This window comes from Herpailurus yagouaroundi, unplaced genomic scaffold, assembly GCF_014898765.1.
Source record: "Herpailurus yagouaroundi ecotype Mexico unplaced genomic scaffold, PumYag 191, whole genome shotgun sequence".
In the NCBI taxonomy this organism is placed as follows: domain Eukaryota; kingdom Metazoa; phylum Chordata; class Mammalia; order Carnivora; family Felidae; genus Herpailurus; species Herpailurus yagouaroundi.
In genome coordinates, this window is record NW_024412422.1 from 1,187,688 (window position 1) to 1,205,183 (window position 17,496).

At 41.1% G+C, this 17,496-nt stretch overlaps 1 protein-coding gene across 2 annotated transcripts in view; it reads left to right on the plus strand.

Annotated features, from left to right (window-relative positions):
* Nucleotides 1-17,496, plus strand: part of SPECC1L (sperm antigen with calponin homology and coiled-coil domains 1 like) — a 145,694-nt gene that overhangs the window by 81,423 nt on the left and 46,775 nt on the right. For both annotated transcript variants that reach the window (XM_040443545.1, XM_040443544.1), the window contains exons 9-10: nucleotides 1,590-1,681; nucleotides 7,348-7,438. In XM_040443545.1, the coding sequence (XP_040299479.1) occupies nucleotides 1,590-1,681; nucleotides 7,348-7,438 (183 nt within the window). The remainder of the gene's footprint in view (nucleotides 1-1,589; nucleotides 1,682-7,347; nucleotides 7,439-17,496) is intronic.

Here is a 17,496-nt window from a genome sequence, read left to right on the forward strand (position 1 = left end):
AAAAAAAAAAAAAAGAAAAAGCAATGTTATAATAAAATATATCTAAGTGACTCAGCAGTTCCACTGCTTAATTATATGTGCAAAACAAGTTAACATAAGTATTCAGGTAGTTGTACACAAGTGTTCATGGCAGCACTTTTCACAACAGCCAAAATGTAGAAACAACCCAAATGTCCATTAATCGATCAGTGGATGAACAGAATATGGTGTGTCCATCTGATGGAATATTATTCAGCTATAAGGAGGAATAAAAGAAGTACTGATACATACTACCATGTGGAAAACATGCTAAGTGAAAGCAGCCAGACACAAAAGACTTCAGGTTGTAAGATTCCATTTATAGGAAATAGGCAGAATAGGTAAATCCATAGAGACAGAAAGCAGTTTGGCGGTTGGTAGGGGCTCAGGTAGAGATCAATGGGAAGTGATTGCTTAATAGATACTGAGGTTCCTTTTAGGGTAATAAAGATGTTTTATAACTAGGTAGAAGTGATGATAGTTACACAATCTTGTAAATATACTAAATACCATTGAGCTATACATTTTAAAATTACTTTCTATTATGTGAATTTTATCTCCTTAAAAAAAAAGAATCTAAAAATAGCGTTTAAGGGACGCCTGGGTGGCTAAGTCGGTTAAGCATCCAACTCTTGATTTTGGCTCAGGTCATGATCTCATTCATGGTTCATGAGATCAAGCCCCCACATCGGGCTCTGAGCTGACAGTGCAGAACCTGCCTGGGATATTCTCTCTCTCTCTCTCTCTCTCTCTCTCTCTCTCTCTCTCTCAACATAAATAAACTTAAAAAGAAATAGCAATTTAAATATAAGTGCTTGGCTGCTTTAAAAGGTCCACAGTGATCTACAGTGATCTACTTCTTCATCTTTTCTCACTGTGTGATATGTCTGATTTCATTGGTTTGTCCTGTTTTGCATTTAATTTAACTTCAAATGAATAACCATTTTTATGCACCCTCTACCAGAATTTGTACCAAGCCCAAGTATCTAGAAGTGAGTAAACTATGAATCCTACTTTTGAAGAGTTTAGTTTAGAGAGGGAGACTGACATGCGAGTGAATAATTACACATCATGCATTAAATGCAGACCAGAAAATACTTGTGAAGTGATGAACTCCACAGGAGAACATGAGAAAAGATGAATAGGAGCCCAGTGTTCCTTTGTTTCTCGTTTTTGTTTTCCAGTGTTCCTTCGTTGAATGTGCATCCACTGTGGGTCAGGCTTCTCACCTGATGCCTTTATGGAAATACTCCTCTTGGGTTTTTTGAACTTGAATTTCATTGGCTTATGGAGCTCTTTAACTACAAAAGTTAATTAAATGGCAAAGATGAAATGACTGGCATAACCAGGGTTGAGAATCAACGCAAGGACTCTGAGGAACAGGCAGTCCACCTAGTGTCAGGAGAAGCACCACCTGCTAGGCACAATTGTGTCTGTGTTGTGGAGGTTAGATGTCAGGACGGTTTCCAGGGGAGCCAGAGCATTGGATAATTTGGGAACCTTTCAGGGGAGACCAGTTATGAAAGCGTCCACTGTACGGTGATACACTCAGTATTTGTTTGTTTTTGTAGTACCAAACCCTGCTGCAGCTGCAATTCCTCGAACACCTCTGAGTCCAAGTCCTATGAAAACCCCTCCTGCAGCAGCTGTCTCCCCTATGCAGGTAAGTGTCCATGACCATGTAGGCTGTGAGGACCTCAGCACTTGAAAGTCCTCTTCACAGTCATTTACAGTTACGTTAGGGGGGCAGTGACAACCTCATGAGGGATGTACTTGGAATTGTGAAATGTTGTAAGTATCCTTACATTGAGATAAATTATGTAAAGGTCAATTGTGTTGCTCTTCTGAAAGTCTCCAATAATAGCAGTAGCTAACAGGGGTTGAGTAATTGCTGTGTGTTCTACACTGTTCCAAATGCTTTATAATGTGAATTCATTTAATCCTTAAAACAGCTCTATTGAGTATTTGGTACTGTTCTTACCCCTAGTTTTCACATATAGAAACTGAGGCCCAGAAAGGTTAAGCAGCTTGCTGAGGATCATATAATGAAGAAGTAATAGAACTGGGATTTGAATAGCATGTGGCTCCAGGGACCATTTCTCTAAGTAGAAGCTGTAGTTGGCATGTCTGAGTCTCTACTATATAACAAATCACTTCAAAGCTTAGTGGTTTAAGACAGCAGTTGTATTATTTTTCACATTTCAGTGTTGACCAGGCAGTTCTTTGCTGGTTTTGCGTGGGCTCACTTCTGCAGCTGCATTTAGCCGTAGGGTGGTCTGGGGCCTGGGTCACCAGGGATGGCTGGGTCACTCTCTCCATGTGGTCTTTCCTCTCAGGTTCTTTCATGGTGCAGTGTCTCAAACTCCATGAAGGTGAATGTGGAAGTTAGCAAAGCCCCTTAAGACCTAGTCTTGAAACTTGGACAGTGTCACTTCTGTTCCATTCTTTTGGTCCAGCCAAGTCATAAAGCTAGCACAGATTCAGAGTGGGAGGGTTCTGCACAAGGCATGAATTCAGAAAAGTGTGGTTCATTGTGGACCATTTTATATCACAAGGGTATTGCTAGCACAAGGGCATTGCTAATCCATTATAGACAAGTCTCCAAAGTTGCTCTTCGACCACTGTGGAAATGCAGACCAGAAGCAAGGCAGATGGCTATTGCTCTGTAGTGCCCAAGAGGCCCTCTCACTGTGCTCTTGTTGGTTAGCTACTTTTGGAAAGAATGGCTCTGGTGGAGTTTTTCCACTTAGGTGAGAGTAGCCAAAGAAAAAATGGCCTTCAACCTAGTACCCTGTGATACAGGGTAGCCTAGGCCATAGGGTTTGGGAGCATTTTATTTGTGAGTGGAGACTTTTGTTCTGTGTTAACTATTATTGGCCATGTATTTTGCTAATGAATACTTTTTTTTTTTTTTTTAACTTTTTCCTGTGTGACGTTTGGGGTAAAAGTGCACTCCTGCATTTGTAATGCTGCAAGTTAGTGGCTCTGTATTTGCATGTATATAGAAGGTGTTATGCTCTTAATTTACAAGAAGGCAAGGGAATTCCATATCCCATCTATAGATGTAATGCTTTTTTTTTTTTTTAATGTTTGTTTATTTTTGAGAGAGAGAGAGACAGAGTGGGATCAGGGGAGGGGCAGACACACACACACACACACACACACACACACACACACACACACACACAATCTGAAGCAGGCTCCAGGCTTCGAGCTATCAGCACAGCCCAGTGGGGCTCAAACTCACAAACTGCGAGATCGTGACCTGAGCCAAAGTTGAACGCTTAACCGACTGAGCCAGCAAGCTGCCCAGATTTAATGCTCTTTATGTGCTCTCTGTTAATCACACTTTTTCTAAAGACCTCAAGATACAAATAAAAGCAAAATAAAGGTGCAAAGTATAAACTTCAAATAAGGTGAAGTTTCTTTAAATGGTATATGTCAGTTGAAATTTAATGTGCAAAGCATGACTTTGTAAATCTTTGTAAAGATAGGAGGTAAAAGATCTCTGTAAGTTGAAAAAGTTAATAATTACAAGTCCCATTTAGTAGCTTTGTAGTCCTTGGTTATTTATAGTTAGCACAGTGCTTCTCAAACCTAATTGTGCATAAAAATCATAGATTCCTGGGCTTCATCCTAGTGAATGAGAATCTCTATGGAATAGGGCCCAAGATTGGCATTGTTAGTTTCCAAAACTCTCTGAGTGGGAATTCTTCTAGCTGTGCAGGAGTGGCGGCCAGATTGCTCTGCCACCCCAAGCAACTTGAGCACTGGACAAATTATAGGAAGCAGTTATATTCAGACACATACAACAGGCAGTACAAGACTGTGATCCATGAGAACAAGTTAAGAAAAGTCCTGCTGGGTCCACACGTGTCCTGTAGGGAGGTTTCAGATGGTGGTACAGGGGAGATGAATCCAGATAGAGCTGGGAACGGGGAACTAGTTGGGTCTGAAGAGACCCAGATCAGCATTCAGGAAGAATGAGAGAGCTAGAATTTGCAGGGCAGAGGACCTGGGAGAAGGGAGCTACACAGAGGAAGGGTCTAGAACTCTGCAGAGGCATCCCTGTGAGTCTTTGCTTAAATGCCAGTCACAGGGTGAATTCTCACAAAGCTGCATGAACAATTTTCAGGAAATAGAATTACCAGGGAGCTGTCAAGCAAACACTTCCCATAGTTCACACAGGGCAGAGAGTCGTTTGAGTTGTCACTGGTCACCATGGAGAAATCTTGCAATACTTGGAACATTCGTTAGAGACCCCTAAGGGGCACACCATGAAGTAGAACTAAATAGCAGCTCTTGAGTAAACACTATGCTAGACCTACCTTAAAAGACCTTAAAAATAAAGCTCAAAAAGACCTAGGAGATCCATGAGTAACTGGGGTACTCAACCTCTCAAATACTTCTCAGTGACTTTCACCTCCTGGTAGTCACACTCTTATGGAACCATGTTGGCTGGACTTCCTGACTCACTTCTGATGAATAGAGTGTGGCAAAAGGCATGGGATGTCACTTACAAGGTAAGGTTATAAAAAGATTAGCTATGTCTTGAGGACCCCTCTTGCTAACTCTTAGATCTAGTCACTCCAGTGAATAATTTAAAATTGAAATACTGGGGTGCCAGGGTGGCTCAGTGGGTTAAGTGTCTGACTTAGACTGGGGTCATGATCTCACAGTTCATGAGTTTGAGCCCCGTGTCGGGCTCTATGCTGACAGCTCAGAGCCTGGAGCCCGCTTCGGATTCTGTGTCTCCCTCTCTCTTTGCCCCTCCCCCTGCTCGCACTCTGTCTCTCTCTCTCAAAAATAAATAAACATTAAAAAAAATTTTTAATTGGAATACTTAGCAATACATTTAACAAAATACTGTGCAAGATCTGTACAGTGCAAAGTATAAAACATTGCTGAGAGAAATTAAGTAATAAATGGAGAGATATATTCATGGATTGGAAGACTCGTTGTTATTATCTTACAGTTCTCCCTTACGTTGATCTGTAGATTCAGCACAATCCCAATGACAGTCCTGCATGCTATTTTGTAGAAATTGATAATAAAAATTTAAATTTATATGGAAATTCAAAGGACCCTGAATATCCAGAGCATCTGGGGGATAAAAAAGGAAACAAATTTGGAGGACTTATACTACCTGATTACAACATTTACAGTAATCAAGACAGTGTGGTACCAACCTAGTTTGTTTATTTATTCATTTTTACAAAGTCTTTATTAAGCTGGTAAACTCCCCATCCCACAAATAACTAGAGTACCAGAAGTTGCAGTTATTGACGTAAGTTTAAACATAGACATTAGATCAGCAGAATAGATAGAAAATCCAGCAATAGGTCAGTTGATTTTCAACAAAGGTGCCCAGGTAATTCAATGGAGAGGGATAGCCTTCCCAACAAAGGATTCTGGAGCAGCTAGAATCAACATGGGGAAAGAATAACCACAGCCATTACCTCAAGGCATGTATAAAAACTGAAACTGGGGCTCCTGGGTGGATAAGTTGGTTAAGTGTCCGACTTTTGATTTCAGCTTAGGTCATGCTCTCACAGTTCATGAGTTTGAACCCCGCATCGGGCTCTATGCTGACAGTGCAGAGCCTGCTTGGGATTCTGTCTCTCTCCCTCTCTCTCTGCCCTTCCCCCATGGTCTCTCTTTCTCTCTCAAAATAAACTTAAAAAAACAAAAACAAAAACAAAAAAACCTGAAATTGACTGTAGACCTAAACGTACATGCTAAAGCTACAAAACTTCTAAATGAAAACATTAGAGAAAATCATCCTGACCTTGGAGAAGGCCAGGATTTCTTATTTAACAAAAAGAATGAATTATAAAATGAAAGTAATAAATTGGGCATCACAATTTGAAACTGCTCTGAGAGATAATTAAGAAATGAAAGACTGGAGGGGTGCCTGGGTGGCTCAGTCAGTTGAGTGTCTGACTTCAGCTCGGGTCATGATCTCAGTTTGTGAGTTCGAGCCCCACATTGGCCTCTGTATCTCTCTCTCTCTCTCTCTCTGTCTCTCTCTCTCTCTCTCTCTGCTCCTTCCCTGCTCATGCTCTGTCTCTCTCCTTCAAAAAAAACAAAACAAAACAAAACAAAAAAAACATTAAGAGATGAAAGACTGGGGAGAATATGATCGCAATACATTTATCTGTCAAAACACTTGTATTCCAAGATGTATTTGTCTTCTTGATCGAAGACAAACCAGTAAATAGCAGACAAAAGATTTTAACGTTTATTTATTTATTTTTGAGAGAGAGAGAGAGAGCGCCAGAGAGAGGGAAGAGGAGGGGCAGAGAGAGAATCCAAAGCAGGGTCTGTGCTCGAACTCACAAACTTCGAGACCACAACCTGAGCCAAAGACAGATGCTTAACCAACTGAGCCACCCAGGTGCCCTGCAGACAAAAGATTTTAAAAGTCCCTTCCTAAGAGAAGATACACAAATGGCCAGTAAACACGTGAAAAGATGTCCAACATCATTAGTCACTGGGAGATAAAAATTAAATTTACAATAAGATCCCATTATGTACCCTTTCAGATGGCTAAAATTAAAAGACCATATCAACTGTTGATAAGGATGTGAAGTTGAGCCGTGCATACTTTTCTCCTGGGAATATGAAATAAGTAGTTTGATGCTCACTAGATGAAAAAAAAGACTGGGGAAATAAGCATGACAGAAAGGACAGAGATGTAAACACCATGGACTGTGTGAAAATAAGTAGTTTGGTGGTATTTGAGCATTACCTAGAGATGGCAGGAGATGAAGCAGAGGAGAGAAGGTATAAGATCAGAGATGGGGAAGCCAGTGGGGAAGCCACTGCAGTGGTGCTGGATCAAGATGACGGGTTGTACTGGGGCAGTTGTAGTAGGAGCACATTTCATATTTAGCTGATTGGTATGTAATATTTAAGAATTTTCTTTAAACAAAATAATGAGATCACACTCAAAATACCAGGGGTCAGTGATGTGGGGAAGGAAAGTATGACTATACAAAAGTCATGGGAGGCATCCTTGTGGTGATGCAAATGTTCTCTATCTTGTGTGTATCAATGTCAGTATCCTGGTTGTGATATTATACTGTACATGTTACCATTGGGGTAAACAGTAATGGGCACATGGGATATTTCTGTGAATTTTTAAAATAGTGTATTGATTTGCATTATATGCCTGTAAGTGTGTGTATGGTTAGTCTTATTATAATCATGTGGAAAGAATTTTGCAAATTCATAACTAAATATTTACTCTCTACAACATTGACTTTATTTGTGAGTCCCAGCTCTAGATTTAAGCTAACTTTGATACCGTTTATCTTATGATTTCAGAGACATTCTATAAGTGGGCCAATCTCTGCATCCAAACCCTTGACAGCGCTGTCAGATAAGAGACCAAACTATGGGGAGATCCCTGTTCAAGGTATATCTGTCACAGTCTTTCACTTTCGCTATTCATTTTTTATTCTTTAGACTTTTTTGGCTAAATAAATTTTGATTTTCTTTGTTCTTGACATTATTTCAACTGATCTGGTATATATCTTTATCAGAAGTTTACTAATTATATGTCTTAGTTATAGATGGGGAGATTAGTTATTAATAAATGCATCTTGGAAGACAGCTCTCTCGTAGCATTACAGTAGGCAGTGGAGGGTCCACACCATTACTGGACACTTTGTTTTCATAGTTCTTCATGGGGTACGTACTGGCCTCTGCATTTTATAGCTACTAAAAATGAGGTTTCAGAAAGTTAAATAATTTAACACAGGTTAACATAGTTCATGAATAGTGGACCCAGGCAGCCTGACCAAAAAGCCCATTCTTTCAACCTCTGTATTCTGTATTACTGTCCACAAGAGGAAACTGAGACTCTGAGACATGAGGTCCAGAGAAGGTCCATTCCTTTGTCCACTGTTAAGGGGTTTGGCCATTTTCACACAGCTTGTGGTAGAGCCAGTACCAGAACCCACATCTCCTGCCTTTGGAAGTGAGAGCTCCTTCTCTTATCTACACTGCCTCTTCCTGTATGGTGCTGAAGTGCACTGGAGAAATGGTTTCTGGCATTGGGGATGGTGCTGTGAGATGCAGATGTCGGACTTCTTTTGCGGTAGGCATGGATGTGCTCAGGGGTGCACATCCCTCAGGAGCCTGGAGCTCTTCTCACTGATGCATGCTGGACACCTCCATGTGTTTCTCTGCACATTTTCTTGGTTGTGGCAGGTAGCTTCTAAGCGTGAGACTACAAAGTTTCAGCAGTTTTGGGGAGGAAATAAGCAGACTTGAGAGAATTAACCCTTTAAAGAACCCAGAGGATGCTCTATGGACTCCATGGAGCACCTGGTACAGGAGGCATTCCTTTTGGCAATGGAACTGGCCCTTTGCAGCCAGTCTTGAATGTTCAGATGAACTGGTTGTGCCCATATTTAGGGACAATGGAACACAAGATGGTGCTGCTGCTCCCTTCCCTGTACAAAGGCTTGCCTTCTTCCCCTGCTTCTTTGCCCTGGTGCCTTCATCAATCATGACTTGAGGTCTTTTCTCCTCTCAGAAGGTCCTTTTGTTAATGGAAAAAAGAATAGAAGGTATCAAGTCTCTGTCTACATCTTGACCATGTTCTCACCCTTCCCTCCCAGATGAATTCATTAAGGATTATATATGTGTAGAGTGCATATATCATCAGCCTCGTGTGTCCTGGCCATTGACTTCTTTGAGGCTGTCTTCTCATCTGTGAATTGGAAATAATTACAAACTTCTTAAATCTCTCTCTTCCCGGGCTCTTAAATCCACTCTCCGTCTTTCACCCTTACCATTCCACCAAGGTTGCTTCTGTCAAGGTTGTCAGTGATGTTGTGGTTCTAACCTCTCAGTCCTCATCTGCTGTGAACTGTAGGCAGCATGTGGCCCTGTTGAGCACTCCCTTTTCTGGGATATTCTTTTTGCTTTCTGTGATGCCCATTCCTGTGTCTTCTCCCTCTCTCCCAGGCTGCTCATCCATCTCCTGTGCTTGCTCCCCTTCCATGACCTGTCAGTGGTGGTGTGCCTCTGAGCTCAGTCCCTGGGCCTCTCTTCTCTCTCTGTACTCACGCTGTTACTATATTCTTTTTCATGGCTTTAACTGTTATTTGTCAAATGGATATCTCCAGTCTGTTTCTCTCCCCTAACTCTAGACTCATCTATCCAGTTGCCTATTCAATATCTCCGTTTTGATATTGAATGCTCTCAGACTGAGTGTGTCCAGTACAAGATTCTCGCATTTCCTAAACTTGTTCTACCTGTAATCTATCTTCTCCGTCTCAGTTAATGGCAGTTTTATTGGAGTCATCCTTAACCCCCTTCTTTATCTTGGACCCCATATGTGAGAACTATGTGGCTTTTTTTTTTTCATGATCAAATCCATTTTTTAATTGGAGTATAACTGACATGTAACATTGTATTTGTTTCAAGTATACAACACAATGATTCGGTATTTGTATACCTTACAGAATGATCACCACAATAAGTCTAGTTACTAGATACCATCTGTCACCATTACAAAGTTACAAAACTGTTTCATTCTTTAGGAAGCTCCATTGGCTCTGCATCCAGATTCGGAGCATTGCTCTTCCCTCTACCACCATCTCCCTGGTCAAGCCACCATCATTTCTCACAAGGGTTCTGGCAAAAAGATTCTTAATCCCCCTCACAGTCTATTCTTAACCCTTCAGCCAGCATAATCTTGAAAAATAGAAATTGTAACACGTCATTCTACTCAAAACCTTCCCCTAGCTCCCCATTTCTCTCAGAAGAAAAGCTAGAGTTCTCTTAGTGGTCTCTAGGCCCTCCCAGTGTGGCCTTGGTTACCTCTCTGGCCTTCCCACATTTCTCTCTCAGTCACTCTACTCAGCCACATGGGCTTCCTTGTGCTCCCTGGGCATTCAGGCACACTCTTGACTGAGGAGCCTTGGGCTGGCGTGTCTGTTGCTGGAGTGCTGTGTGTCCGGACAGCCCACTCTTGCCTTCCTTCAGTTCAGGTGAGGTGTTCTAGTCTCACCTCAGCTGGACCCTGCATGCCATATTTAAAATTATAAACCACACTCTCCTTCACATGCCCTTTCCAGGACCTCTCTTCCCTTTAAAAAATTTTAACTTAGTACTTATCCCTTCGGGCAGGCTACATAGTTGACTTGCTGTAACTTTTATTGTCTGCCTCCTCCCTAAACCGGGAGGTCCGTGATTTCAAGGATTTATGTCTGTTTGGTTCACTGAGGTATCTCAGCACTTGTTACAAAGTACTGGGCTCTTGATAATAAATTGTAAGATGAGTGAATGAAGTTAAAGCCTGTAAAAGGCTTAGCATAGATTTTAGTCCACAGTAAATGCCCACTGTTAGATTTTATTACTATTATGTGTGAACTTAATAGCACAAGAGGCTGAGAAGGATGGCTCTTTATTGTCTGAGTACAAGATTTTAGTTCATTGCAAGGCAACCAAGGTCTCTAGAATTTTGCTTAGCTGCCGGCAGGTGGTTGTGAGAAAGCATCACTACAAGTTATGTTTTGGGCATCTATAAGCTGCAGGCACTCAGGACAAAAATAGAAGCCAAGGGTTCAGGAGCACTCCCACTCAGCTGCCTGTTGCATGTGCCCTAGTTCTATCAATAAAGTCTGCAGTCAGCGCCAAGTTCAGTTGGAGCCAGGAGCCACGATACCACAGCCTTTGAGAATATGTATAAAATAACCCTGGGCCAGTGACAGGCCTATGGGAGAGACCCCTATCTTTAGAGCCTTGAGGTGATCCTTGGACACCAGAAAAAACTGAGTCCCCATGTCACAGTTGGAGAAAGATGGGGATGCCCCATGCTGCAGTGAGAAGTGACTCAGGGCCTTCCAAGCTTCCAAAGGCCATGCTGAAGCTGACCATGGGAGCCTTCTCCCCTTTCAGCAGCTACCTTCCCAGGCTCTTCTTGATCGGCTCGCAACTAGGCAAGGTTTACTGGGGAAAGCCAGCACCTGCAGTGTTTCTTGAACCTACTTGTTGACAAGACTTACTTGAGTTGTTTTGTAAAATAGGGAATCCTGGGCCTCACCTCAGATCTACTGCCATATACTCTCTAGGAAAGGGAGCTTGGAAACTTCATTTTCATAAGCACCCCAAGTAATTCTGGGAAAGGACAAATTGGGGAAATTGGGCAAAGAATATTATTTAGTTTTTCCTATTAACTTGGCTTTTGTGGGTACAGAATGGGGGTGTGGAAGGTTGGTGGGCCAAGGTTATTGACACAGACTAAGTGTGTTAAATGTCTCCAGGGCTCTGCTGAATGCAACATTTCCCTGGTTCTCCTCATTTTATTATCTGGTAATGTATCAAATGATAATGCTATTGGGTATGGGGGTATGCGGTCAGTCTGTGTTAATTCAGGTCTCCTTCTCCACTTTAGACTGTGCTTCATGGGGCTTAGCTGAAACAGCGCAAATACAAGAGAGAGTGGGCAACATACCTAGGTGAATTTTTTTTTTTAATGTTTATTTTTGAGAGAGAGAACACAAGCAGGGGATGGGCAGAGAGAGAGAGGTGAACAGAGGATCTGAAGTGGGCTCCCATGCTAATATTGAGCCTGATGAGGGGCTTGAACTCACGAGCCCGCGAGATCATGACCTGAGCTAAAGTCAGAAACTCAACTGACTGAGCCCCCAGGCACCCCTTTACTTAGGTGAATTTTATTTGAGAATTTGTTGATAGTGTGATCTTTTATTTTAAACAGTCATTAGAGAAAGAAACCACGTATAAAACAAAGAACAACTAGGGGGCTTGGGTGGCTCAGTTGGTTAAGCATCCGACTCTTGACTTCAGCTCAGGTCATTATCTCATGGTTTGTGGGATTCAGCCCTGTGTTGGGCTCCACACTGACAGCACAGAGCCTGCTTGGGATTCTCTTTCCCTTGTTCTCTGCCCCTCCCCTGCTCACTCTTTCTCTCATTCTCTCTCAAAATAAACTTAAAAAAAAAACAACAACAACCAGCAACTAAGAACAACCAAGTGATTCTTGGTCATAAAAAGCCACCATGGTTATCCAAACTGTGATAAGAGAGTAGGATTTCTAGGCTCTCTCTTGAAGCACTATTCTTCCTTGATGGTTTCTTTTATTATGACATAAATTAAAGAACAATGTATAATTTTCATTTTGAAAATTTCAGTGGCTTCATTACCAAAATTTTAAAAGGTGCTGCCTCTTGTTCTACTACACTTAAGTTAGAGAATTTGGTGTTTTTTGTCAGTTAAGCGTATTATAACAGGTATAGGGGTTTTGTGTTTGCTCTATTTTAGCATCATGCTTATGTGTCAGTTGCAGAAAAATGTTTCAGTCGAGAAATCTTATCATAAATGGACTAATCAAATGCTGTTTGGTTGGTAATGTTGGTTAGGGTCATGATTGTGCCCCCTCAGTGACTCTTTGTAGATAGGATATGAGTTAGTGTTTATGGCCTAGTAAGCAGGAAAGGATAGATCTGCTAATCAGATACATGCATACAGGTGGTTGAAAAGGTGTTTACTGTCCCCACTTGCACAGTGATCTTATAAGGTCCAGAGTGTTAAGCAAAAGACCTCAGCTGGATGTTGCAGGTGGTTGGGGAACCTAGGTTTGCTTAGTATCAGGGTGACCTGGTGAGTGTCCTGTGTCATGGCTCAGATATTTGGTATCTGTGAAAGTTGATTAATCCAAGTGTAGTTATGTTCTGTAAAGAAATTCATACTTTATGAAAAAAAATTTTATTTTAGAGCAAGTGTGAGTGAGTGGTGGGGGGAATGGAGGGAGAGAGGGAGGGGGAGAGAGAGAGAGAGAAAGAGAGAGAGAATGAGTGAGTCAGACAGAGTCTTAAGCAGATCCATGCTTAGTGCAGAGCCTGCCACAGGGCTTGATCCTGACCTGAGATCATGACCTGAGCCAAGATCAAGAGTTGGACACTCAAACCAACTAAGCCACCCAGGTGCTCCAAAGAAATTCATACTCTTTTTTTCTTTTTCTTTTTTTTTAATGTTTGTTTATTTATTTTGAGGGAGAGAGAGAATGCATGTGCACACACAAGCCGGGGAGGGGCAGAGAGAGAGGGAGACAGAAAACCCCAAGCAGGCTCCATGTTGACAGCACATAGCCCCACGTGGGGCTCGATCCCACCACTGTGAGACCATGACCTAAGCTGAAATCGAGAGTTAGATGCTTACCCGACTGAGCCATCCAGGCGCCCCAAGAAATTCATACTCTTATCATCTGTTTAAATTGTATTAACTTAAATCTAGAGATGTAAAAAAGTTTCAAAACACAGTATTTTGAAAACATTGATTTATGGTAAGGGTGCATATAATAAATGTGATACAAAGGAGGTTTTACTAGAAAGCCAAATCTTTGTTAAAAGTTATAGTCTCTTTTAAGTTAATATAAGTAAAAGCAAAAGAGCTTTCTGTTTACAAAGTTTCACAGTAATTTTCATTCTTCAGAGGATAGATCTAAATCAGATTCTGGATCTGATCCAGCCCTAGATCCAGCTCTAGCAGCACAATTCCTAGGGAAAATTCAAATAGACATACTACTACACTACCCTCTTTTATTTATAGTCTAGTGAGTATCTACCTATTCACTTTGAAACATTCCCCTTCTCCGCCCCTGCCCTTCCCTTCTTTTTCTCTGTAGTTCTTGGTATTTGTCTTGATAAACCAGAGTATCTAGGCTCATATTTTTTTCTCAACATACTATTATGAAAAATTTCAAACATACAGAAAAGTTGGAAGAAATTATATAGTGGAAACCCACATCTTACTATCTAGATGCTATAGCATTTTGCTGTGTTCACTTTATCATATTTATCCATCCCTCTATCCATCTTTTTTTTAATGCTTTTTTTTTTTAATGCTTTTCAAGGTAAGTTGCAGTCGGTACACTTGAGCATGCATTGCAATATTTATTTATGGTGTTCTCTCAGCCTTTAAACTCTTGAGATAAGTTTAGCCTTACAGAAGAGTTGGAAAAATATTACAGAACTCTCTTACACTCTTTCCCCAGCTTCCCTTATGTGAGCATCCTATACAACCATAGGGCAGTTATCAAAAATAAGAAATCCGTATCATTACAATATTATGAACTAAACTACAGACTTTGGATTTCACCAGTTTTTCCACTGCTGCCCATTTTTTATTCCAGGGTCAAATCCCGGGCCCCACTTTAAGACTTAGTTGTCTTACCTCCTAAAGTCTCCACCAGTTTATCAGTCTTTCTCTTTCATGACTTTGAAGAATACTAACCAGTGAACTTTTTAGAATATCTCTCAGTATGGGTTTGTGTGGTATTTCCTTCTGATGGGGTTGAGGTTGTGTACTGTCGGGAAAGCACCCCGACAGAGGTGAGGTGCCCTTCTCAGGGTATCATCATATCAGGGGCACGTAAGGTCAGTACATCTTACTACTGGCGATGTTGGCCATGATCACTTGGTTAAGATGGTTGGCTGCTGGTAATTAATAAGTATCCTGTTCCTGTTTAAACTTTCTTTCACTGCTTTTAGCATCTGTTTGTGTATTTTGCCTGCAGTAATTATTACTGTGGTGTTCTATACCATGATTTTGTTTTCTTTCTTTCTGTAAGGAATTATTTATATTATTATATCTATTGTTCTATTTGTAACATTTATTTGTATTAGTGTAGACTCATGGGCATTTATTTTATTCTTTGGGTTGTAATCTCTTACTGTTATTTCTTTTGTTAAATTATTTCAACTTGGGAGCCACTGGGAACTCTTTCACATTGATTCCTTGCTCTTTTGACACAGCCCCCCTCCCCTCAAAAGCACTTTCTTACTTTTGGGCACCAAGTGATCCAGACTTGTTCTTTTTCCTCTACTAGCTCTGGAATTAACCACTTCTCCAAGGATCCCTGCTTACTTTTATTAGAGAATACTATTTGAAAACAAGATCTGGGTGCTGGCTTTTTGCTCATTGAGGTTTCAATGCCTCCTGTCCCTCTCTGGATGGAGCTAGGAAAACTTTGCATGTATACCAACCCATGTGTACATACACATATGTATTATTTCTATATCAAAAACCATGAGTTTGTGCTGATGTCTCTGACTCCAAGCCAGCACCAAAGGGTGCATTCTAAGCTTTTTCCTATTCCTTATTTATACCTTCTTTCTCCCGACAATGAGAAACCTGGCTCTCATTATCTACAATATATTGACTTACTTGTTGAACCCTCCTGTTTGTATGCAGTAGTTTCAAAGTTGCTACACCATACCCCCGTGAGAAGCAAACCTACCAAAGTACAGTGCACACAGTTCATTTTGTGTTTAACCTTAGAGTATCCAGTCAAAACCCCTGTTTTCTTAAAGATACGTAGATCAGCCCCTTTTTTCATCACTCTCAATGTGGTTATATCATGCTTCTGTAATACAGTTAGGTTAATTTTGTCACAGTCTGCATTTCATCCCCCGGCCCCCCCCCCCCCCCAGTTCTGGTTGATTAAAAAAAAAAATTGTATCCAGTAAAATTCATTCTCTTCTGTGCATTGTAGGGTGTTTAGCAGTAACCGGAGACATGGTTCTCACAGTTCTGTTTGTCTAATTTCAGCAGAGAGATCGAAACCATAAGCTAAAAACAAATAGGAAAGCCTAGTTGGTCTTGTATGTTTGTCTACTATTTCCATCAGAGACTTTAACATATTCATCATAGTACTTCAAATGCCCTGTCCAATAGTTCCAACATTCTGCCATATCTGAGTCTGGTTTTACTGATTACTTTGTGCCTTGACATAGTGAACTGGATTTACTGGTTTCTTTTTTTTTTTCTTCTTGCTTTCTGTGTATGAATTCTTTATTGAAAGCTGGACATCTTGTATAGGGCAGTAGATTGTTTTCTTTTTTTTTTTTTTTTTTTTTTTTTGCCTTGACACGGGCACCTGTCTCCATTAGTTGTTTAGTGTGGGAGTTTGAGTTAATCTGTGCAGGAGCTGGGTTGGGTTTGAGTTTTGTTAAGTTGCTGTGATGTCCTCAGTGCATAGCAGCCTTCCAGTTACTCCAGTAATCCTAGTGTTTAGAGAGGGTTTGGTGTTTGGGAGTTTTCTCAATGTCTGCTCCAAATTCAGCTTTAGGCTGCCTTTGCATTGCATCTCAGCTAGGGCTGGTCTCATACTCTTGCAGCTCTTTCAGCTGAAATGTCTTATTTATTCATTTGTTGAGAACATATTTTCTTTTATAATGTTCAACATGTTTGTAATAATAGCTGCTTTAAAATTCTTTTCTGCTAATTCAACACATGGGTCATCCTTGGGTGGTTTCCATTTCTTTTGAGTGTGGGTCAGTTTTTTCTCTTTCTGTGTATGTCCAGTAATTTTGGATTGTATCCTGGGTGGTGTGAATCACACATTGTAGAGATTGTTTTCTATTTTGTTCCTGTGCAGAAAATTGGGGTTTGATAGCAAGGAATTAACTTGGCTCACCTCGAACTCCATCCAACCTCTCTTTTCCTTCACTTGAAATACCTGTTCAGTTATTTTGTCCTTAATTCAACTCCTTAGAATCTGTGCTTGTGGTTTTCGGAGGTCAGTGAGAGATTTGGGCAGAGTTTATATACAGAATTTGTGATTCTTTCTGGTATTTCCTCTACTCCCTCCTTTTCCAGCATCTTTGGTTGTCCTGAAATATATCTTCTGCTTCTTCAAGGCAGTAAAGCTGCGGGTTTTCTACCATTTGCCCTGTGTGGCCTTAGCTGGGGTCTACACTCATGCCTGTAGCCATAAACTGGGAAATTTGCCCCCTGCTCTTTCCTCTTCTGCCTGCTTTTGGATTCTCTTTAGTGTCTTTAAGTGGTCGATTTTCTTTTCTTTTCTTTTCTTTTTTTTCTTCAGATTTTGTACTTGTTTTTGGCAGGAGCATCGGTCTATTTGGAACTACTCTCTGAACAGAAATTGGCTATTTAGGCTCCTATTTCTAAACCCACTATTTTGCCTGTAAATTTGTTTGGGGAGACAATATAGGGACAACTGCCTGTACCTGTTTATTTCTGTGATTTCTAAAATAAGAGAATTAAGGAGCAGACCTAGTATGCTCACGTTATCACTGCCTGTCTGTTGGAGGTAAACAGAACACTTCTATGTAGGTTATCGCTTCCTCTGAGCCCTGGATCTCATCCCCTTAGGTTTCACAGATGCTGTTAGCCTTGGACTATTACCCCCTTCTCCTATATCTTCAACTTTACCCTCTCTACTGGCTCCCTTCCACTGTCATTTAAAATGCTCACATCTCACCGAGGTTAAGAGAAAGAATTCTCTCCCCTTCCCCACCTCCTGCAGCTACCATACTTTCTCTCTTCCCCTTACACAGCTTGTCCTCTTCCTCTCTCCCCAATCACTCCTCAGCACATTCTTGCCTTACTTTTGTCCCCACCAGTGTATGAGATTGCTCTGACCGAGGTTACCAGGGCCCCCAGGTCACCAAGTTCATTCTCATTAGCTCTGTGCTG